Source organism: Cetorhinus maximus, chromosome 12 (assembly GCF_964194155.1).
Source record: "Cetorhinus maximus chromosome 12, sCetMax3.hap1.1, whole genome shotgun sequence".
Taxonomy (NCBI): Eukaryota; Metazoa; Chordata; class Chondrichthyes; order Lamniformes; family Cetorhinidae; genus Cetorhinus; species Cetorhinus maximus.
The window spans coordinates 59,120,967-59,145,410 of NC_135890.1; the positions used below are offsets into that span (position 1 = coordinate 59,120,967).

Genomic DNA, 24,444 nt, shown 5'->3' on the forward strand with positions numbered 1-24,444 from the left:
ACATAAAAACCGATTGTAAAAGCTTCTATAGCTATGTAACAGATGAAGCAGAGACAGGACAAATAATTGGTGAGTCCTCACTTAATGTCGTAGTTGCACTCCTGAAAAGTGTGACTTTAGGTGAAACAACTTTGAGCAAATCAGATTTTCTCATTAAACAAGTTCAAGGGGTTGAGAGATTTAAACATTCACTCCTTCTGCCACCAATGCATAGTGGCAGCAGTGTGTGCTATCTACAAGATGCACTGCAGCAACTCACTAAGGCTCCTTCAACAACACCTTCCAAACCCATGACCTTTACCACCTAGAAGAACAAGAGCAGCAGATGCATGGGAGCACCAGCAACTTCAGGCTCCCATCCAAGCCACTGACTTGGACATACATCGCTGTTCCTTCACTGTCGCTGGATCAAAATCCTGGAGCTCCCTCCCTAACAGAACTGTGGGTGTACCTACACCCCGTGGACTGCAGCGTTTCAAGAAGGCAGCTCACCATCAGCTTCTCAAGGGCAATTAGAGATGGGCAATAAATGCTGGCCTAGCCAGTGACACCCACATCCTGTGAAAGAATACAAAAGTACTGAGCTGCAAATCTCCAGAGCACAGTCAATTTACATTGCTCCATCATTTGCTTTGCACTAACTGCAGTTCTGTTATTTTGTTGGGTTTGCGCATTAATAGTCCATTAAACTTGCTGTTTGCTAAGGTCCCAGACCCCCATTGCTCTGGCCAATATTAACTTTGTACTTGGAGCAAGCTACAATGCAAACAATCTGAGCTGAAGGGTGCTGGAAAAAGCTTAACTGAAGTGCATGTACAAGGTGCCCTATTCCTGAAAGATCTAGCCCATTACTAAATTTAGAGATGACAAATACATGATGGATAACAGAGATTTAAATCAACTGAGCAAAGGAACAAAAACTCTCAATAAATTTATGACAACAGATACGGAAGATGATAGTAAGCATGCATAAAAGACCCAATTCTGTACTTTTGTTTATTAACAGGAGTGAAAGTGGCACTATCACTGCTCTAAACCCATTGTAAAGCAGTTGCCAATATTATCAGTTGCAGGGCTGCATCTTGAGGCACCAGATTACATGATACTAATAAGGCAAACTGTAAACCCTAATACAAAAAGATTTTATGTACATGGGCATTGCCACAGCAGAAAGTCAGTGGAGAGCAACAAGGGTAATTAAATTTAGAAAAAGAGAAAGCTGACAGCTTATTTTCACAGGAGAAAAGGCAGGATTCGAAATACATGTCTTTTGACTACTTATGATCGAGGAAGTCATGTAATAACTGCCGAACAAGCAAATTTGATGGACTGAATGGTTTCTCAATTCCAAGCTTCATGTTTTTAAAGAGAAAAATCCTATAAAATGGATGAATGAGGGCATTTTATTTTCATTTTAAAATTTTACTTGGCTCACTGTGTTCTCATATGCTGCTAAAACAGGTGAACAGTTAGAATGTCACACCAGATAGGTCAGGATTAAGCCCTTAATCTAAGTCCATTCAACAGACCAGTATCTTATGAATTTGGTTAGAAGTATCACTTACAGTTGTATTGGTTGGGGAAAACTGCTTTGAGCAGACACAATGTTATTGGATTATTAGGTATTTATATGCATGTATATTCCAATTCCTCATTTAACATGATTTGTCAGTATGCATCCTGCAAATGGTTAATCGCCTCATACTAATACACGCCTAATACTTCTTTTAATGCCCTTTATTCCAATTAAGCTGTCACAGGATTTTGAATGTCATATCAGACTTCCAGTCAGCAGTAGATTAATAGGGGCAAGCAGACACTCCATGGTAGTAAAGTCTCACACAAGACTAATCAGGAACTTTTGGAGTCATACCAGTTTTCCCAAGCTGACAGATGGCATACAACCTCAGAATTGATTATTCAAACTCAACTCATTCCATCAACAGACAGCTTATTTTCATCTTTAGCAATCACCTGCCTTCATTCCCATCTCACTGCTGCTAATACTGAAATTCCCATCAACATTTTCATTATTCCTCTCTTGCTGGCCCGAACGTCATTATACAAACTCCTTGCTACTCAAAGCTCCTTCACCCATATCCTATTATATCCCAAACTAAATTCCGTTTACAGATCCCTCCACCCCACCACTCCTGTTAATCTCCATTTGTTCCTGGTCAATGTGCTGATTTTTAGATTCTTGTTCTCACATAAATCCCTCAGTTACCATACCTGACCCTAAACTATCCTATATTCCCCACACATTCAATCCTTCACCAATTCTGGCCTATTGAGTATGCCATTCTGTTTCACCATCAGAACAGCCCTCAGTTATCCCAGCTACCCCCCGCCCCACCCCCTCACCCTGACAACTGAACTCCATTCCTAAACTCCTTTGATTTGTTTTACTCTCTCCACCATCAAAGGCATCCTTAAAATCCACCTGTTTGACCATGTTTTCTTCCTGACTCATCTCCCAATTCTCACTTGAAGTACCTTGTACTTTGTTAGGTTAAAGGAACTATGCAAGTCCAATACATTGCCATTCATTGTCATGAATTAGTAATAATATTTGTGCAGTTGATTGTTATAACAGCCTTAAAACGATTAAGCAACATCCTTAGCTTCAGATTTTTGAATGAACTCAAGTTCAGGCAGGAAGCAAACTCAATATCATGAAGCTTTTTTTCAAATCGTCTTTAGAATCTCTATGCCATTCTTCAGCTGACGTTTATGCCTCGGTCAATTGTGCTTTTAGCGGTTACTGAGTGAAGATCACCTCTGTCCAATGTCTCCTTTCAATGAAGGAGCAGCCTCATTCAGGCTGCGGAGATTTCACTTGAAATTATTACTGAACAGGATATTCAGAGGGCTTCACAAGCATGTTGTAGCAAGGGGCAGGGAGTCAGGTGGGGAAAAGAAATCATTACATTATAAATCAACCAGAACAGGCGCATATTTTCCTCATTAATTACACAAAGTTAGATTAAATTGTCAGCAGTTTAAAACATAGCTAGTGCCAAATTTTAACAATCTTTTACTGTGGTGCAAATTCAGAATGAAGAATACTACATTGCTCTTTAATGATTATATCTCCAATGTACATACATACGGAGTACATCCTCTTTACTCACTGTTGCACTGGTTACAGGCATAAATTTTCCCTTCCAAGGCCTCTGTCTCTGTGAATTTTGCCAACATTTCCGTCAATAAGCAAGAATACTGGGAAGCAGCTTCTTTTCCATTGCAGTGGTATCTCTCAGGAAATTCTAGAGAAAGGTCCCAGAAGGATTCAATCGTGTTGGATTTGTTGTCGCAAGTAAGGCATGTAACCTGTTTCAGAAGGATACGAGTCAGTGATATAACTACAGTGATTTCAAACTATGTAATTGCAACTCAGATAATGTATCCAATTCTGTACAGTAAGGAGCACTCCAAGTTCACATCTTGGATGTCCGAGTTCAAGTCCCATCTAGTACTTCCAATAGAAACAGGTGCTGTTTATGAAGCTGGCTCAAGTTCCGATTTTACCGCAAGGGGAAATAAAATGATTAATATTTTGTAGCTAATTTTTGGAATACTAAAATTTGCCAATTTTTCAGCAAATGTACAATCAGTTGATTGATTTATGTTTCTGTTAGGGATTTAAAGCATTCATCCTGGGTTTTCTGGACAAGGCCACGAAAGGAATGTTTTGAAAGGAGAAAAACAGTGGATTTGTTCCCAACATTTCAGGGAAATTGAGAATTCTGTAGAACAGGGGAATCTCTAAAGACAGACATGTTTGATGTGCTCCACAAAACCAATCTTTATCCCACTGCAAAGTCTGTCATTGTAGCTAAAAAGATGCACAGTGCAGTGCTCTCCATCCTCATAAAACTCTGTAGGGCCATTTCAAGTGCAGTTCTGTGGGTTTGGAGTTACATGTAGGCCAGACCAGGCAAGGACAGCAGATTTCCTTCCCTGAAGGACATTAGTGAACCAGGTGAGCTTTTCACGACAATCCAGTAGTTTTGTAATCATTATTGAGTCCCATAATACTGAGACTAGCTTTTTATTCCAGATTTTTAATTAATTGAATTTAAATTCCACCAGCCACCATGGTGAGCCTTAAACTCATATCTTTGACAATTAGTCTAGCCCACAGGATTACTAATCCAATAAGATTACCACTGTGCCACCATTCTAAGATTTTGTTTTGAAGTGATATAGGCTACAGACAATCGCTTGATTTTGCAGCCAGCAGTGAATAAACCATGCTTGCCATTCATTACTCTTATAGTTGCCCACAGAAGTTTTGAGAGTCTTTGAGCAACAATTTATGGTCATAATACAGAGAACCTGGGATCTGAGAGAGCAGGGCAAGCAACAGTGTATTTCTTCAACCAGTTTGAAGAATACAAAGACAAAATACTACAGATGTCAGAAATCTGAAATAAAAACAAAATTTTGGAAATTGTCAGCAGGTTTGGCAGCATCTGAGAGAAAGTTAACTTTTCAGATCTGTGCTCAAAGGTTTAGTACAACACTGGGAAATTTAGGCATAGGTGGTCTTGTGGCACAGTGGGTAGAGAGAAATAGTCAACTCTGTTTCTGAGCCTGAAGCTCCAGGTTCATGTCCCACTCCAGGGCTTGATGGCCACAGAAGGTGTGTTCATAATGTGGCCAAGCAGGTTGATTATCGACTTGTAAATCCTTCCAATAAGTCTGTGGTGGTAAGGGAGGGAGAGTCCTCTGGTCAGCCAAGTTTGATGCAGAGTGGCACACTGTATAAAGTAACATCCTCAGACTCACTCACCCAAGCAGGACCACAGGAAGCTGCTAATAAAAGCGGTACATGTGCACATCTCATGTATGTCACAGCACACCTCCTTGTCACATAAATGAGAACATTTCTTACAGTTTTTCTCTGGATTTCCTCCAATATAGTTTTTCCAATTGAACCCTATGCACAGGGAGCCTCATTGACAGATAATACCTTATTACCACTGGAGCCTGTCCACATGATTTATTGATTTGAGTAATCACACAAACTAATAAGAATCCAGACATGTTATCCAAAATTCAGGCTTCAAATTTGAAAGGCAAATTTCGGGAGGAATCTGTGCAGTGTATGGTCAAAGAATTAACTCCAGCCCAGGATTCTTATAATTGATATTAAGAGGACAAAACTATACCGAAGTAGTAGAATAATCCATTGTGTATGAAATGGTACAATGCTTTCACAAATCATTTGATTTATTGCTAACAACATTAAAACAGAGTGAGCAAACCATTCTCCATATATGCTTCAGCAATCACACTATCACATCCAAACTTCTAGACCATGTAAAGCAAATCATGTCTTGCTGGCATCCAACTTTGGGGAACTATGAGCACCTGACAATCTACTGCAAACCAATTAACCTGAAATGGAGCTGATGATGGAACAGAAATTGATCACAACATGTGCTAATTTGTAAACATATTTTCTTCAATAGAAACAGCAGCTATTGTGATCAAGTGTTTTGAAGTGGTTAGACTAAATGATCAGTGACTGCCTGGATGCAAGTCAATTCTCTGTTCGAAACTGAGCCATTGGGTTTTTGGGTGAAAAGCCATCAAAATCCCAGGCTTCAGGGCATGTTAGAATTAATCACACATCCTTCATATATCCTCTAAAATTAAAAAAGCCAAGATTTTAAGCATACCATTCCTGGACCTAAAGAATAATTCTGTACATTTTTTTTTGGTCCTGCACCAGTTGCTCAGAACTTATAAAGAGATCCACATCATGGACATCACAACTGAAGTCAGAAACCTCCATACAGACCCTAACTAGAGGAGAGTGACTATAGACCAGGCTTGGTGCCCAATCTCGTATCAGTGTCAGCAAACTGGAAATTCCCCAAGGAAACAGGAGCCCTCTTAAAAATCCAATACAGTTTTTCCCACACCAAGTATCCGCAAACTGGGTGATTACCTCCGTCTATTAGACTACAAACAATGAACTATGGATCTTCAAAGTTGTTGCTGTCGTCTTGATCTCATACAATAAACTTTTCTCGTGAACAAAGGTTACTTATGAAGGGAGAATTTTGCTTGGGTTTCCTATAACAGTGAAGTCAAGTCAATCTTGACAGAGAACCAAACTGAAGTAAAATACCTAGAATTTAAAGCCCTGGTTGCTAAGCTACCACAATACATCAAGTATACTGATATTATGACGAGAAGCTCCTTCCCCCTCAGAATGATATCTATCTGCTACATTCAGCTGTTTCATAGTATTACCACCCATATGAAGATAAGTCATGGAACAGAATAAGAACATAAATAGGAGTAGGCTGTTCGGCCCCTTGAGCCTGCTCCGTCATTCAATAAGATCATGGCCGATCTGATTGTGGCCTTAACTCCTTTCCTGCCTAACTCCATAACCCTGACTCTCTTGTTGACCAAAAATCTGTCTAGCTCAGCCTTGAACATATTCAATGACCCAGCTCCCACTGCTCTCTATGGTAGTGAATTGCAAAAATTAACATCCCTCTGAAAGAAGAAAATCTTCATCTGCATCCATAAGGAGACCACTTATTTTTAAACTGTGCCCCCTAGTTCTAGATTTTCCCATGGAGATGGGGAGGCGAGACATCTTCTTAGTATCCTGTCGAGTCCCTCAGAATCTTATATATTTCAATAAGATCACCTCTCACTCTTCTAAACTCCAATGGGTATAGGTCCAACTTGCTCAGTCTTTCCACATAAGACAACCTGTTCATCCTGGGAATCAACCGAGTGAAGCTTCTCTGAACTGATTCCAATGCAGAATTGTTTCTATATAGTGACAGATTGCAAAATGTTGCCCAAGCAGAGTGTTCACACACACTACGCAGTTTACTTGTGAAAGCAGTACTTTGTATCAAGCCACGCTTTTAATATGACGAAACCTATGTGTAAGGTTGTAGCAGGAGTGGTGTATTAAACAGTCCCATCTCATTGCACCAGTATGATTTCAAGGCTAGCACAGGTAACTCCAGTTTTCACTGAGCTCCCATTTGGTAAGCCACTGTGGAGGGAGGAAACTGCAGCAACAAAAGTCACATCAAATCACCAATCACATCAAATTAAAATGGATATCAAGCAGTGGAAGGATGGAAGTGATCAAAAAGGCATGTTCAAAAAACAAAAAAATGCTGGAAAATGTCCATGTGGCTCATAAAAAGGACAGGAAGTGGGTGAGAACCTTTTGGTGCTGATTACAAATACTGAGAAAAATTATAATGGCAGCCAAAGACTGGATATTAGACCCAGCTGCAATTGAAATATTAATATAAAAATTAAATTACAGTCTTCGTGCAAGTAGCGAGCAGACTTGGCTGTGCAACATATTGCAAAATTCTGCTGTTTTACATTATGAGGCCAGTTAGTGGCCATTTTCCTAGAGCAGAGAGACTTGACCACTGATGGGAAAAGGCTTTGGCTTCTCAGTAGCCACACTGCCCGGTGAAAATACAGTGGCTGTAGATACAAAATTCAACCCTCACTCCAAGAGAGCAAGGTCCGCCTGCAGGGTACAGGAATGTTGGCTTTAAATTGTGTTTTTGAAGTTCAGCTCAAAGAGCCAAGCCAAGGTATAGAACTCAATTTTAAGGGAAGACATCCACGAGGATTAAACGTTTTACAAAGAAACCTATTCTCCGGAAATATCTCTGATGCAACAAAAACCCACCCCATAGGTTTACCTGACAAGCTCATTTATTGCCTTCCTGATTAAATTTGAATATAAAAATGTAACTGAACATAACATTGAACAGTTCTCAGAACAGGCAATTTTGTCAGATTAATTGGATATTCTGGAGTTATAGTATGGAACAGTGAGCCCTCATCAAAACTTGCTCTGATGAATTATCTAGGAGAAACTGGCAGATAAAAAGTATAACCAAGCACTTGCGACCTAAAAATTGCACCCACCTTCCCTAAATCTGCTACAAACAGCAGGGTTCTGCCCACCGTTAAACAAAGGCAATGCTGAAAGCTTAGAGGGGGTGAAAGTGGGGTGAGGAAATACAGGGCCATGGAGGCGTGACCACCCCCATTCTCCTTTTGAAGTGCAGATCACAAATAAATGAGGTGGATAATATTGATGAATAAGCTCAGAGCACAGGAGCCTCAAGGTTATAAGCTGACCATTTAACTGAGGGACATTTGGGCATGCTTAAGTGTCCATCACACTGGCTATAAACAGTGTCCTCTACAAAATTAGATTGGACTATTTTCGACTTGGCAGAGGGAACACAATACATTCAGGGTAGGCTCAGAATATTTCTCCCACAAAGTGGTTCGTAACTGCCAAAATCAAAATGCAAATAAATGTTTTTTACAACACATTTAAGCATCTGTTTGATGAAGGCAAAGAGAAAGGCTTGAGGAATGTTATGGAGAAATTAGATAGAATAAAGTTTGCAAGTTATGTTTTCATGTCACAATGACATACATGTTTTACTCCAGTGAAAATCACTTTGGCTGCTACTCAAATACACATCTGGAAAATGAGAAATAGATTAGGTATAAGATGAGCTTGTCTGTCCAGGCAAACGAGAGGATAAATGCATTGTGTGGTGTGGTATTTAGCTATCCAGGATAGTTCAGTCTGTTGTCTGCTTGCATGTCATGCAAAAGTCATGACTAAACAAGCTGACACAAGACCAGCTCAATGTCAAAGTCAGCAATCATCACTTAGAAATGTTACTTCAAACAGGAATTGTGAAGAACCAGTCTCTGTGTACTGAAATGGCCTCAAGTGGGCTTGATTGGCTCCAGTGTCAACAATTCAAATGTAAAATTACAAATGATTCATGAAGACCCAATTATCAAGATGGACATGCACAAAGTTATAGAGAAAAATGGCCTTTAATGGGTCCAAGGCACATTCTTTTAGCTATGTCAAGTAACTTGATCTTAGTTCAGATAGCTTTGGGGCAATATAGCTCACCTTAGTGTGATCAGTCTTATTTTGATGGAGAGCAGAAAGAGAACAGAAAAAAAGCAAAAAAAAAACAGGTTCCTACTGATGATGGCTTGCACATAATGTAACTGCTGAAAAGTACACAAATGGAGCAGGAGTTACATAGAGTGCCAGAGAGTAGAAACAGGCATTCAACCTAGCTGGTCTATGCTGGCATAGATGCTCTAAACGAGACTCTTCCCACCTCTCTTCCTCTAACCTAATATACTTTTGTGTACTGTTATTGAACAAAATACACATCTTGTGTAGTAAATATCACCCTTGACTCCCTGTGTTAATGTTCCAATAGTCTATTTCCTGATATCTGTCACTGTTCCCTGGATTTCAGCCCAGACTGCTTTACAGATGTAGGAAAGGACACACTTAGTAGATCTGAATGATAACATTTTACCAAGGAACAAAACTTGCATTTATATAGCGCCGTTCATGATCTTAGTGTTCTAAAGCACTTTGCAGCCAATGAAGTTCTTTTGAAGTATAGTCACAGTTGTAGTGTAGGGCAAGTTAACTCTAGAGTCAGTAAGACTGTTCCCACTAACCTGTGTGGCTCTGTGGCAACCCAGAAGCTCCTGCATAGGCCGAGCACAAGTTGATCCCTTTAAGTTACGTGTGTGGGGATGCACAAATGAGTTAAAGTACCCGCACACTTGAGTGAATAGGCCAGACGCACAAGAAAAAAAAGGGAATGTTAGTAGCAATGATGAATACACTTTGAGAGCAACACTAGATGCAAAGCATTGTTAAACTAAAATGCTCTGAATGCTTTAAAATGCTCTGGCATTGCTGTCTATGCACATTTGAAAAGAGCTGCAAAGGTCTGTCCTGGGATGCTTGAGCGATAGAGCAATTTACTGGATATACAGACAAATACAAATTTGCTGAGATCCTGAGCAAACTCACCCAGAGGAATAAGCAGAGAGAATGAATTTCTGATGTAAAGGCCTGAAAGAATCCTAAAGCAAGTGCCTTAAACAGTCCTGGGGTAAGCAACAATCCTGAAAACTGGTCTGAAACCAATAAATGTCCCCTTTTCTTTTCGAATACAAATGTGCATTGATTCAGAAGTTAGGTTTGCGACCTAATAGCACCTTTAATGCAGAAGAATGTCACAAAGCACTTCAGAGGCATGAAGCAAGTGTACCAAAAACAGAGTTATGAGGGAGAAGGAAAGGAACATTGAGAGGCTGAAAGGTCCGGGGAAGGAATTCTAGAAAGTGGGGCCTAGACATGAAAGCATAGCTACCAAAGGTGATGGGGAAAAGATGTGGTGGACAATCAGAGCAGCAGAGAATTCAAGGGACAGGGAGCTGTAGGAGAGATAAGGAATGTGAGACCATGAAGAGTTTTAAATATAAATGTGAAACTTACAAATTTTACACCTTGTGGGACCAGAGGTCAACGCAAATTAGTGAGGATGAAAGCAATGGATGAGTGGTAGGTGCAGGATAGAATACAGACAATGGAGTTTTAGATGAGCTAAGTTCATGGGTGGCGGCAGATAGGAATGGGAGGCCATCTAATAAAATACTGAAGTTAATCAAGTCTTGCTGAAAAAAAGAGGCATGTCGAAGAGTCCACTTGCCAACCAATCAGCACTCTCTTCACATACAGTATAAATTGTTGTTTCCCCTTGTGCGGGTATTCTTGCAAAGTGTCCTGATGAGTGCAAGACAAAAAGCTTTGACATGTTTCTTTGTTGAGCAATACTCAAGTTCTGTACTACCAAATGACTATTAATTAAGTCTGCAGGCGACAACAGTATTTACCATTGTTTCTTTGGACCATGAACTGAGATAGATAGAGGCAGGTTGATGTTAAATGGTGAAAGTAGACCCTCCTTTCATGAGGAGGATATAGGAACAGAAGCTCAGCTTGGGGAAGAACAGGATGTCAAAGTTCCTTTCAGCCCAAGAAGATGGCCGTGGAAGGAAATACAATTTGTGCATGTATTTTGGGGGTGGGAGCCAAAGACAATGGGTTTCCCCAATGTTTAGTTGGAGGAAATGACAGCTCATTCAAGATCAGATGTCAGACAACTTGTCTGACAACAGACATTAGTGTTACGGGATGGGTTAAAGAGTAGAGCTAGGTGTCAGTATATGTGGAATCTGCTCTGATGTCTGTGGATGTTGCCACCAGGGACAGCATGTTGCTAAGGATGAGAGGGGTTAGGGTTAGTGAAGAGAGAAGTAGGGAGCATTTTTATTCAGGAGGTGTGATGACTATGGGTTTGAAAGTTATTAGGACAGCCATGGAGAAAAAGAAACCATTTACAATACTAGCTAGCACAGAGAGCAGAAAGGAAAGCTAGTTTCAGTAATGGTGACCATGAAACCGTTCAATGGTAACCCCCAGGATATTGATAGTGGGGGATTCAGTGTGGCGATGCTTAGATTCTCTCTTGTTGGAGATGGTCATTGCCTGGCACTTGTGTGGTGCAAATGTTACTTGCCACTTGTCAGCCCAAGCCTGGATACTGTTCAGGTCTTGCTGCATTTGGACATGGACTGCTTCAATATCTGAAGAGTCACGAATGGTGCTGAACATTGTGCAATTTTCAGTGAACACCCCACTTCTGACCTTCTGATGGAAGGAAGGTCATTGAAGCAGCAGCTGAGGATGGTTGGACTGAGGTATGGTACCTGAGCTCAGCTAGTCCCTTTGTTTAGGACATATAAATTCAAACATTCTCAGTGGGACCAGCACTGAGTGGATGGCCTCAACAAAGTGAGAGAGTTTGGTGAGCTGAGAGAGTTTGGTGAGGAGGGGAGGGAGGTGCTCCTTTGCTTTTTCTAACTTTTTCACCCTGTTGCTCTGCTATAGGGGAAGAAGCCAGCTGTTTGGTGGGTATCTGGTAAATGGTTAAGGTCTATTCTATTTCTAAGGTTTAAAATAGTACAGGGGTTTGTGATAAGATTAATACATAAAAGAAAATAAATAATTGAATAAAATAATTAGGAAATTAATTAAAGCAAATGTGTGTGGCAGGACAGGTAATGTGTCATGGCTACAGCATGTGGGAGCTCTTGGTCACCAGTGTTATCCAGGGCAAGCAAATCTGTAGTAAGTGTCTGCAACTTGAGGAGCTCCGGCTGAGTCACTGAGCTGCGACACTGCAACACATCAGGGAGGTGGAAAGTTATTTGGATGCTCTGTACCAGGAAGCGGTAACACCCGTTAGGAAAGGGTCTTCTAATTTGGAAGGTCATCAGGGACAAGAGGGTGTGAGTGTAGCTGAGGTAGGTAAAGGGATCCATAGGGCAGGGGTGCAGGAGTATCAGCCTCTGCAATTGTCCAACAGGTTTGAGATTCTTTCAGCTTGCTTGGTTGAGAGTGGGGACTGCAGGGTGGATGAGCTGACTAAACATGGCATTGCAGTACAAGAAGCCACTTAAGTGGGGGGAGCACAAAGGAACATAGCGGTCGTAGGGGACAGTATAGTAACTGGGATTGACACTGTTCTCTGTAGCAAGGAGTGAGAGTCCATACGGCCGTGGTACCTGCCTGGTGCCAGGGCTCAGGACATTTGCCCAGGGCTGGAGAAGGACTTGCAGTGGGAGGGGAAGGGTCCAGTGGTCACGGTCCACGTAGGTACTAAACACATTGGCAGCTTGAGGAAGGAGGTTCTGCATAGACAGTATGAGTTAAGTGAAGAAGAGTCATACAGACTCGAAACATTAACGCTGTTTTTCTCTCTCCACAGATGCTGAGTTTTTCGATCATTTTCTGTTTATATTTACTAAATAATCCTCAGTGTGCTAAAAATTACACTGACAACCAATTTAAGATCGTCAGTTGGGTTCAAAGTGCGGCACATTTGCGTGTACTGGAAGCTACATATATCAATACACAGGGCCCTGTTCTTTGCAGACAGAAAGAACATGTACACACATTACGCCTATTTCAGCTAAGTAAGTGACAGCCATTCGCTGACTCATTCCTCAGGGCAATGCCTTGACCAATCAGGGTCAAGCTGCTTGGTTTAAATTTCAAACAATGTTTGGCAGTTAACTATCAGTCACCATCACTGGTGCATTCTCCATGGCAAAGCCTCTACCAGTCAGAGTCCACTTTCTAACCAATCGGCAGTCTCTCCTCAGAGTATAAATTGTTGTTTCCCCCTTATATTGGCATTCTTGAAGTGTCCTGATGAGTGCAAGATGAAAAGTTTTGACATGTCTCTTTTCATCAGCAATACTCAAATCTAAAACTGAGGTATTTGACATGACGAACAACATTACCAATGCCCTCAGTCCCCTGTTCTACTCCAGCAAAAAGATTTAAAGATTGAATCTGGATTCCATTATAAAAAATGTCACTACATTTTTTATTTACCAATCTTCTCAGTTTACTCTGCATTTTACAAGTTTGTGGCTTGAACTACATCCAGTTCTAAATGATGTGCAACCGTAATACTCAGCATCTAAATTTTAACATTTAAAATTCCACTTAAACGAATCTAGAACAGGCATCATGCAACTGACATGAAGTGGCCTGACAGCTTCAAGCACGAATTTACAGTTGGAACTGATGAGAGGCATTTAAAAAAGACTTCACATCAATATCAGTCATGGTTCTATATACAGCTTCTGATAGTTTCTCATGCTAATCTGCAGCACTAGTTTCTTATTAACCAAATAAGTAACCTACATACTTACATTTGAAACTCAAGTGCTTTAAGACAAAGTTTGGACGCATACCAACTTACACAGCCTCGTGGCTTTCAAATTTTCCTACAAGGATTCCCTGTAAATATGGATGCCTCAGGAACCTCACCCTACCCTAATTTCCAAAGACAATGCTAGCTAATCAAAAAGGAAAACAGTGCTATCATTCCAAAAAAACATGAGTAGACCAACAGGAATGAGTCAACAGATACAGAAAAACCACAGAAATTAGATAACTTCAGATCCCTGCATAGACACCCTAGTGCCTCAGAACCACAGCTTGAAAAGACTATGCAATTAAAACAGCTAATGAGAGTAATTGTCTTAAACTAAAATCAGTTTAATGCAGAGGTGGTGAAAAATGTTGAAATTAAATTGGCAATAAAATGGAAGAGTAGCAACTTGGCAATCAGAAATAAAGCATGTCATTTTATTTCTGGCTTATTCTTACGGCTTTAGTAATTTAGGATTAATATTACCCTAATAAAGTTAAATGAGCATTTTAAGGTTATTACAGTAATATAGGCAATCATCCCCAGAGGACAAAAGTTTCCTACAATCATCATCCAAGTTAAATCAGTCTAAACTTCATTGCTATGATGACAGAGGATAAGATTCTGTCTGATGCATCTTTTCCAAAGCTCCACGTGTGAACCCGTCCAAGCAGATTTTCCCCCCCAGCCACTGTACAGAGACCATCCTTATTGAAGTCACAAATTGACGTGACCACAAAAAACTACCCTTCCTCATTCTTCTCTACTTGCCTGAAGTCTCTGATACAGTTGACCACATCTTCCTTCATCAAGCTGGCTGGGACTGCCTGGCTCCATTCCTATGCATCAGCAAATCTCCTATAATGGCTTCTCTCCCCTCTCCATGACTTGATACCGCCTATGTTTCACCTACATGCTTTCCCTCGCTGACATCATCTGAAAACATATCAGGTTGCACACGTACTCTGATAAAATTCAGCTCTAACTTAGCACCAACTCTCTCTCGGTACAACCCAATATTAGAAAATGAGAAATTCTTCCAGCTAAATATTAGAAAAGCTAAAACTATCAAGTTTGGTTTCCATCACAAACTCCATTCCCTAGCCACCATCTCAATCCCTCTTCTTCATAACTGTCTGAGGCTAAAATTGATCCTTTGTAACTGTTTGAGCCTTGGCTGAGCTTCAGGCCCACACCCTCTCCATTAGCTAGACCCCTACTTCCACCTAACATTACCCATTTTCACTCCTGCCTCAACACATTGGCTGCGGAACTCTTCATTCATGCTCTTGTTACCTCAGATTCCATTATTCAAATGGTCTCCTGTCCTTCCATCATGTATCTTCTGTAGACTTGAGGTCATCCAAAACTCAGATGCCTGTATCCTAACTTGTCCCAAGTCCCGTTCACCTGTAATTATGCTCTCTGACCTGCATGTGTTCCAGGCATGTCTCAAATTTAAACTCTTATCCTTTTCCAAAATTCCTCAATGGCCTTGTCCAACCCTATTTTTAACCTCCTCTGGCCCTATTAACCTACAAGATCTCTAATCTCTTGGGGAATCCAGATTTTTACTACTTCATTGTTGCCAGCTATGCCTTCAGCTGTCCGAGCCCCAACGTGCAGCATTCCCTTCCTAAATCTCTCTACTCTTGCTCCTCTTTTAAAATGCTCCTGAAAACCAACCTCTGAGCATGGTCATGTGCCTGTGAAGCACCTTTGGATGTTTTTCTTGGTTAAAAGTGATGGATAAATGCATAGTGTTGTGTAAATTGTATAATCACAAATATTTTCAAAAAGTCTTCTCTGCAAATCACAGTTGGCCTTTCAGGAACAAGCTAACTATTGTAATGTCAATGTAGCAAATGTGTCACCCTTGGTTAAGAAAGAAACGCAAGGACATTCCTAGTAGCTACATGTCAGTCAGTTTAAAACAGTGGTGGGCAAGGTTCTAGGAATAATAATCATAGAAAAAAATCAATAGGTACTTGGGAGAGGTTTGAGTTAATTAAGGAGGGGTGGCATGGATTTATAAACGGCAAATTTCACTTGACTAATCTGAGTTTTTTGATAAAGTATCAGAGAAAGTTGAAGGGATTGCAGTAGATGTTGCCTATTTGGATTTTAAGAAAGTATCTGATGAAGTATCACAAAATGTTGATTAACAAAATTGAGGCTCATGGAATAGGAAGGTCAATGTCCAATTGGATAAAATAGTTGCTTAAGAAAGGAAAACATACAAGGGCAGTGGAAACAGAGGTGATCAATAATTTCAAAAGGATATTGGATGGGTACTTGAGGGAAATAAACTTGCAAAGCTATGGGTTTAGAGCTCAAGAATGGGATTGACTGGATTGCTCTACAGACAACTGGCATGGATTTGATGGGCTGAATGGTCTCCATGACTCTCAGATAAAGAAGAGGTACTAGAAAGGTTAGTAGCACTTTAGGTACCCAGTCTGGATGGAATTCACCCCATGTCACTGAGGGAAGAAAGAGTAGAAATTATGGAGATGCTGGCCACATTCATTCAATCCACTTTATACATGGGATGATGCCAAAGGACGAGAGGATTACAAATGGTGCAGTCTTGTTCAAAGGGAGGAGAATAAACCTGGCAATTCCAAGTTTAACATCAGTAGTAGGAACCTTTCAGAACAATAATCCGGAAGAAAATTAACAATCACTTGAACAAGCTTGGATTAATAAAGGAGGGCCAACACTATTTGTTGTTGGGAGCAAATGGGAGTATATTGATGAGGTAACAGAGAGGGTGGATGTGGGAAGTGTAGTTAATGTGCATGGGCTTCCAAAAGGCATTTCATACAGAGTCACATAAGAAAGAGGATTATCAAAACTAAAGCCCATGGACTAAAAGGGGCGTGGTTACAAAATTGACTGAACAATAGAAAATGTTACGGTGAATGGCTGTGGGTGATAGTGATGCTTTGGACAGGGTGAAGAGGGCAGCAATGAGACTAATTCCCAGTCTAAAGCCCATCATAGCTTTCAAGATAGGCTATAAAAATGGAGGCTGTACACTGTAGAGAAACAGAGACTTACGGGTGATCTGATTGTGGTTAAGATGATGGAGGGAATAGGTCATGTTCCAGTTGACAGTTTGTTACAATTAAACAGGCTAGGGAGGATCAGGGGTCACAAATTTAAGTCGTGCAAGGCCAGATCCAGGAAAATAGGAATGGAATGGGTCATTCAGTCCCTTCAGTTCCACCATTCAGTTAGATCTCAACTCTGCCTCGTTTCCAGAAGCCATGTTACACATCAGGAGGTGGCTCTTTTCCAGAGGTCCACTATTCTTAGGGAACAGGCTGCCAGCAGATGCAGATTGTCTGAATACCTTCAAGCAAAAGCTAAACTTGTTTCCTGCTGAGGTACAGATCACATTTTACTAAAGTTCAGTACTGCATATCAGTATTGAAGGGGAGATGATCTCCTGGAATATTTTTCACCATGGCAAGGATCAGAGAAATGTCCTAGATTTTCCTCCCAAATTTGTTTCTCACCTCTCCTAGGAAATCACGCTGTTTTGGGTGGGCTGGAGGGTATATCACACAATTGTGTGGGTCTTTTCCCATCCGCCATGGTTAGAAGAATGAGATCCATCACTTACTGAGGGCTGGATGCACAGGAACAAATCTATTAGCTTAAAACTGTTTTGTTATTCTGTCTGCATTACCAAACATGTAACTGAACAGCAAAGCTAACGAAAAAGCTCTAGGAGACATTAGAAATTGAGACACCTACAAGAATGATGCAAGATATAAATACCAAACAATTTAAAATGAAAAGTATACAAAAAAATAACAGTGCAGTCCTGAAGGGCAGTTGGAGGAAATCTGAACCTGCATCTGATCACATTATATTCGATCTTGGAGTGGTTTGTGCTAAAAATTGTTAAGTGCTCCATAACCCATGACATTAGTGCACATATTGCTTAACTCCATTTTGTTTTAAATTACAAATTTACAAACTGAGACTTCAATCTACTTATGTGAATATCTACTTTGGCAGTTGTTCAATTTCCACAGTAAACTAGAGTTCATTTCTGGATTATGTGAACTGTCCCACATCAGAAGAGGATAAAAAAAATATCTTGGCCAGCCCACAGACAGATAGAACACTAATGAATGTTGGCGTTACAAGAATTTACCTCTTCCCTTTGCAGCCAGAAGACACCAGAGGTCAGAGCTGTTACGTGGAGGAAATATAATTGAGGGAAAATCACAAGGATAAGAAAGCTAACTCAAACAAATATTTTCCGTGTTGTCTTTGCACTTAAACTTCTCCCAATTTTCTACTATCTTTCCAAGTTGGTGCTTTATGCTAGTATATAACTTAAATGGCCACAAGACAATCAATTTTACAATAGAGAAGAAAGGCATTTAACCAATCACACTTGTGCTGCTAGTCCTCAGACAGCTAGGTCCTTTTTCCCTTGCCCATTCACATTTTTCCCCTAGCGCTTAGCCAATTGCATTCCAAAAACTGTATCATGCATAACACTGAATTGGAAGGTTCAGAAGGTTATTTGGCATGGGGGTTATCAGTCACTGCCCTCAAAAAAGGCTACATGGCAGCTCTTCAGCTGAGTGCGAGGAAACACACACAATCACTGGATAGTGATAAAGAGCACAATGCTAACTGATCTTTTTTCAAGTCAAAGTGGACAGAGGCAAATTTTTGAGCCAGTCAAGTTCAGCATGAATGAGAGATTAAACGTGGAATTTCCCAGGTCTCAGCAGTTCCTGACAGTGAGAAAGTCAGTCCTTAGTTGCTTGGGACTTTGGTTTTACATAAAGAATTAACATTGTCTCAACTTGCCCAATATAAATTAAATATGACAAGTAGTGAACATTATGAGGTTATACATGCTCAGCAAGATCTCATAATAGGTTCTTCAGGGCTATTTTCTTGTGCAGCCTTTTGTTTCTGAACTAGGATAGTAAAGGGAAACATAGTTTACCAAAATATTACCTTTATTGCTGAGCTGATTTACAAGATTTTTAATTAAAACTGCACCATCATTTGACAATCAAATAATCAGAGAACACCATATTAATGGTTTGAGAAGTAACATGACCATTACCTGGCTGAGTAGCTGTCCATGGAAAATGGTGTTAATCACAGTCAGAACTCTCTTGATAAGCTTTCGCTGTGATATTGGAATAGGGGCTGTACACATTGTTCTTGTGGCTTCCAACTCCTGTTGTACTTTATCCAACAGCTCACAGAGGAATTCCTGAGCATCCTGCTGGGCATATCCACGGAAGGTTGGGATGAGTCGCCATACACAGTGTAGCATAGCAAAGGGAGATACCAATGCCCACTTGCCAGACCACATGACCAGAAAAAGGGTGTGGAGTTCGTGGCACAGAGATATATGCTTTGAGCTTGGCTCCTTTAGTTGAATCAGCTCCCTATTTCTGCTTCTAGATGCTCCCCCACTTAATCCTTCTGAAAGACTTGGTCGTCTTGACCCCTTTTCCTCATCTATCAAAGATGTACCTGTACTTGAATTAATGTCACTAATCAAATATTGCTGGCTAGAGGACCTAGTTTTCCCATTTGCTGTACTGGTCAGCAGTTCTTGGGTTTGACTTAAGTCAAAATGCAAGAAACACTCACAAAATATTTGCAAGTGACTTAGCACTTGCAGAATGGAGTTCATATAGCAGGTATTTCCCAGGTTTCTCAGTCCCGTCACACCAGGTGTGACAGTTGGTCTCCGTTTAATAGGGGAATCACCAATTTTTTTCAACCTAACTGTGCTTGAGGTAAGGCCAGTTGTTACTGCTGGATATTTTGCTGATGTTCGTGGAGCTGATGTGTCACTAATTTTAGAGGGTTCATTTATACGGGAACTCTTTCGGGGTGGCGTGCTCAGCAACTCGGCGTGCAGCCGCCGTTTTAGCTCTTGTCGTCTTTTTCTGGCTTCTTCCCTTTTCATTTCAGCCTCTTCCTTTAATCGTTCTTCTTCAAGTCTCAGCTTGCCACTGCATGTCAACGCAAACCAAGACTGGAAGACTTTAGACATGAGCAACTTACGCCGATGCCAAAGTGCCGTGAACATCCTATCTTCATTCCGCAGCTGCGCTTGTGCACACCCCCGAGAAAGGTAGGAGTCATCACCTCCTGCCATTGACCGTAAAGTCCTGCCACTTCGAGTTGTACAGTCATAGTTCTGGCTCTTAATTGCACTTAATGTGCTCCGCAACAATTTTAGATCACCTGTCGCATTGTCATTCAGCACATAATCATCACAAACGTAACAAAATACATACAATTCATTTACTTCCAAGGCCACGGGGTGCTTACTTTCCTGAAAATGTTTTAGTGCATGTTCTTCATTGTATCGTCCACAAGCAACATGTGAACAATTGAGACATGCCCACATTGATTCTGTAGTATTGCAGTCCAAACAATGCCATTTTTGGGGGTTTAGGATTGAATGGTCCTGGGCAAGCCGAAGCCGCCCTACATGCTTGCATCTATCCATTGATTTCACGTGTTACCATTCTGAAAGATGCATGACAAACATCCAATATGTTAACCTGCAAGATATACAAAAGAAACTGAGCATGGATAACAATCATGAAAGTTCTCAATATCATAACTTAAACTTCCACAAGCAGGAAATGTGTGGCACAGTGTGTTGGTGCTTCAAAGTAAGTCAAAGTGCTAAGGGGCAATAAATTAAAAATTCCTCCACATGGAAAATTGACCGTTATAGAGGCATGCAGAGAGATCAGATATTTTCCCCAGATTTGGATGATTATTTACACAGGCCACAAGGACTCAAGCATAGTCTTCAGCTGAAAGGTGGCACTGCCTGAAGCCTGGTCACAGACCTCCCAACTTCCCTGACCAAAATTTGGTGCATGGGAGTCTAAACAGCAATTTTGAAAGAAATTTATCAGTTGCCCTTGAATTAACACTGTGCGATTTTCCAGCTTTAAACATATGGTTCTTTTAATTTTCCCCACCCATTTCAATCCATGGGAAACTATTGTTAAATAACTCGCCATTGCCTAAATTCACAAAACAATGATACACTGGCAAGTTACTGAAGTCATAAGAGCACTGTGGAATTGAACAAAAGCACAAGTTAGTTGTATTCTCACTAAATGAGACAGAACAAGAGACCACCCAATGAATGTTAGCATTAGAGATATGATAGCACTTTCTGTCAATGAGTTGATAAAGTACATTATGCTGGGTTCACTAATGATTTAACAGTGAAAAAGATAATCAATTATATGCATAACATATTGTAATGCCCATAGCCAAAGCTCATTTCTATGATTTTGAAAAAACTGATGGCCAAACTGATGAGGTTTCATTAAAAACAAAGTTGGGGGCCAGGGAAAAATTTTCCTTCAAGCTACTAAACTTCTTTTTCAGAATTTTATTTTAAAATTTTTGAAAGAATGTCATTTTTCCTACTGGTATGATATTCCTTCCCTGCTACACTGCTCCAATGCAGAGTAAGAGACAACAGGGGCCACAATGTGAGGGCAGCTGTATAGGAAATCTGCAACATCATGGTTCTCTACACCAACCCCCGCTAAGGTTCACTGGTTTTTGCACTAGTTTAAGGTTACAGTTCTCATTGTTTACCATGGAACCACTCCAGAACGTGCAGACAAAATACAGCGGATGTTGGAAATTTTAAAAACGAAATGCTGGAAATACTCAACAGGCCAGGTAACATCTGCAGAGAGGGAAATAAAATTAATGTTTCAGGTCAATGACCTTTCATCAGCAGCAGAAAAAGCTAGAAATATAATAAATTTAATTTAAGCAAGTACAAAGGAAGGGAAAGTGGGCAGGAAAGAACAAAAGTAAAGGTATATGACAGAAAAAAGCGAAATACTATGGATGCTCGGAATCCGAAACAAAAACAAAAATTGGTGGAAGAACTCAGCAGGTCTGACAGCATCTGTGGAGAGGAAGACAGAGTTAACGTTTCGAGTCCGCATGACTCCATCAGAAAACAGAAAATGCTGGTAAAACTCAGCAGGTCTGACAGCAGCTGTGGATCTTCAGAACGGTTCCGACAATTAGTACATTCTTTGCTCTAGTCCTTCTTGGGTCCCCTCCCTCACTTCTTTTTCTGGTACATTGTTGATTAATGGTGCCATTTCGCACTCTCACTAAATTGGAAAATTACATCAATTTTGTTTCCAATTTCCAGCATCACCTTTACATGACCCATCTCTACTTCTCCCCTTCCCTTCCTTGACTTCTGTCTCCAATTCTGGGGGGTAGGTAGTAAACTAATATCTACTATAAACCCACTGACTTCCGGCAGCTACCTTAACGACATTTTCTCCTACCCCATTTCCTAGAAGGACTCTATTCCATTGTCCCAGCTGCCACATCTGCTCTAGCAATGCCATGGTCTGTACCAGTGCTTTCAACATGGCTTCCTTTATCTCAACCAAGGATTCCGCTCCACCATGAGTGAAAGGACCCTCAATCATATTAATCCTATTATTTGCATTTCTGCACCCATCCCTTCCCCTCTCTTCCAGAGCTACAATGGGGTTTCCCTGGTCCTTACTTCCCAACCCACCAACCTCCACCTTCAACAGATCATCTGGCATTTCTGCCATTTCAAGCGCTAACACCATTACTAAAAACATTTTCCCCAGTTTTCAGAATTCCAAAAGGGCCGTACCCTCTGTGACACCCTGCTCCACTCTTCAATAAACCCAAACACCACCCCCTTCTACTTGCCAAAGCAACTTCCCATCCAAGCACAAGAGACATAATACCTGCCCTTTTATCTCTCCCCTGCTCACGGTGCAGTGCTCCAAACACTCCTTCCAGGTGAAATAGCAATCTAAAGCAAGTTTTCAATTTAGTATAATGCATTCACTGCTCACTATACAGTCTCATTTACATTGAGACAACCAAATGCAGATTGGATGATTGCTTGGAGAGACACCTCAGTTCAGTCCGCAAGCATGACCCCAAGCTTCAGGTCGCAGGTCATTTTAATTCTCCTTCTCACTCCCATCTCGGTCTTCAGCCAACACCATTCTAATGAAAGTCAAAGGGCAGCACCTTATTTTCTGAGTAGATGCTTTATAGCCTTCTGGACTATGTGCTGAGTTCGACAATTTCAGATCATAACCTCTTTGCTCATTTTTTCAGATGGAAACCAAGAACGATGATTCTGCTGTTGCCATTTACACCTCCTCCAGACCCATATTTTGTTTCTTTACTTAACCCACTGTCATCCTTTTGCCTTGCACCATCATCCCTTCCTTCCACAGATCTTCCCGTTTGTTCTTTCCCTGCTTCTGTACTTGTTTAAAACCTTTTACACCTCAACCTTTTCTAGTATTGGTGAAGGGTCATCAAACTTGAAACGTTAAGTCCCCAAAGATGCTGCCTGAGCTGTTGACTATTTCCAGCATGTTCTGTTTCTATTCCAGATTGCCCATTGGCAATATCATCAGAATGGTCTAGCACTGAGGGAGTCCTAACCCACTCCAAAAAGAAAATGTTTAAAATTCTACAGAATCAACTAATTTATTCTGTAATATGGTGTGCTTTCAACAGAAAGTGTTCCTGCAACACTTTCTTTCACCTTTAAACCTCCGTGTTTCAATGGATGCTGTCAGTCATCCATTCTGGTTAAATCACCACTGGTTAGAAATCACTTGCACAATGAGTGTTTAATACCTTCATAAAATATTCCTTTGTTTGCCATTTCAGCAGAGGTGATAGATTTCCAATTGCCATTTGACTTGGGCACTGGAAACAACACACCCGGCCCTGTTGACCCTGTAAAGTCCTCTACTAACATCTGGGGGCTTGTGCCAAAATTGGGAGAGCTGTCCCACAGACTACTCAAGCAATATGACAGTTATATTCAAAGAATCATGCCTTACAGCCAATGTCCCAGACTCCACCATCACCATCCCTGGCTACATCCTGTCCCACTGGCAGGACAGACCCACAGAGGTGGCAGCACAGTGGTATACAGTTGGGAGGGAGTTGCCCTGGGAGTCCTTAACATCGACTTCAGACCCCATGAAGCCTCAAGGCAACACGTCAAACATGGGCAAGGAAACCACCTACTGATTACAGCCTACCATCCCCACCCCTCCTCCAGCTGATGAATCAGTGCTCCGCCATGTTGAACAGTACTTGGAGGGAGCACGGAGGATGGCAAGGGCACAGAATGTACTCTGGGTGGGGATTTCAATGCCCATCACCAGGAGTGGCTTGGTAACACCACTACAGATCGAGCTGGCCAAGTCCTGAAGGACATATCTGCCAGATTGGGCCTGCAGCAGGCAGTGAGGGAACCAACAAGAGGGAAAAACCTACTTTGCCCTGTCCTCACCAATCTACCTGTCACAGATGCATCTGTCCATGACAGTATTGGTAGGAGGGAACACCCCAAATTCCTTAGGGAGATGAAGTCCTGCCTTCACATTAAGAATATCCTCCTTTGTGTCATGTAGCACTACCACTGTGCTAAATGGGATAGATTTTGAACAGATCCAGAAACTCAAAACAGTGAGCCATCTACAGAATTGTATTCAGCCACAATCTGTAACCTCATTGCCCCAGCATATCCCTTACCCTAACATTACCCTCAAGCTATGTATCAACAGAAAATGCTGGAAAAGCTCAGTAGGTCCAACAGCATCTGTGGAAAGACAGAGTTAACGTTTCAGTGCTCTGAAGAAGGGTCATATGGACTCGAAACGTTAACTCTGTCTTTCTCTCCACAGATGCTGTTAGA

At 41.1% G+C, this 24,444-nt stretch overlaps 1 protein-coding gene across 1 annotated transcript in view; it reads right to left on the reverse strand.

Annotated features, from left to right (window-relative positions):
• The window catches only part of usp44 (ubiquitin specific peptidase 44), a 49,642-nt gene that overhangs the window by 6,689 nt on the left and 18,509 nt on the right, over nucleotides 1-24,444 (reverse strand). The window contains exons 2-3 of the mRNA XM_078553718.1: nucleotides 18,766-20,230; nucleotides 3,135-3,333 (exon numbers count right to left, since the gene is read on the reverse strand). Of these exons, the coding sequence (XP_078409844.1) occupies nucleotides 3,135-3,333; nucleotides 18,766-20,175 (1,609 nt within the window). The 5' untranslated portion in view covers nucleotides 20,176-20,230. The remainder of the gene's footprint in view (nucleotides 1-3,134; nucleotides 3,334-18,765; nucleotides 20,231-24,444) is intronic.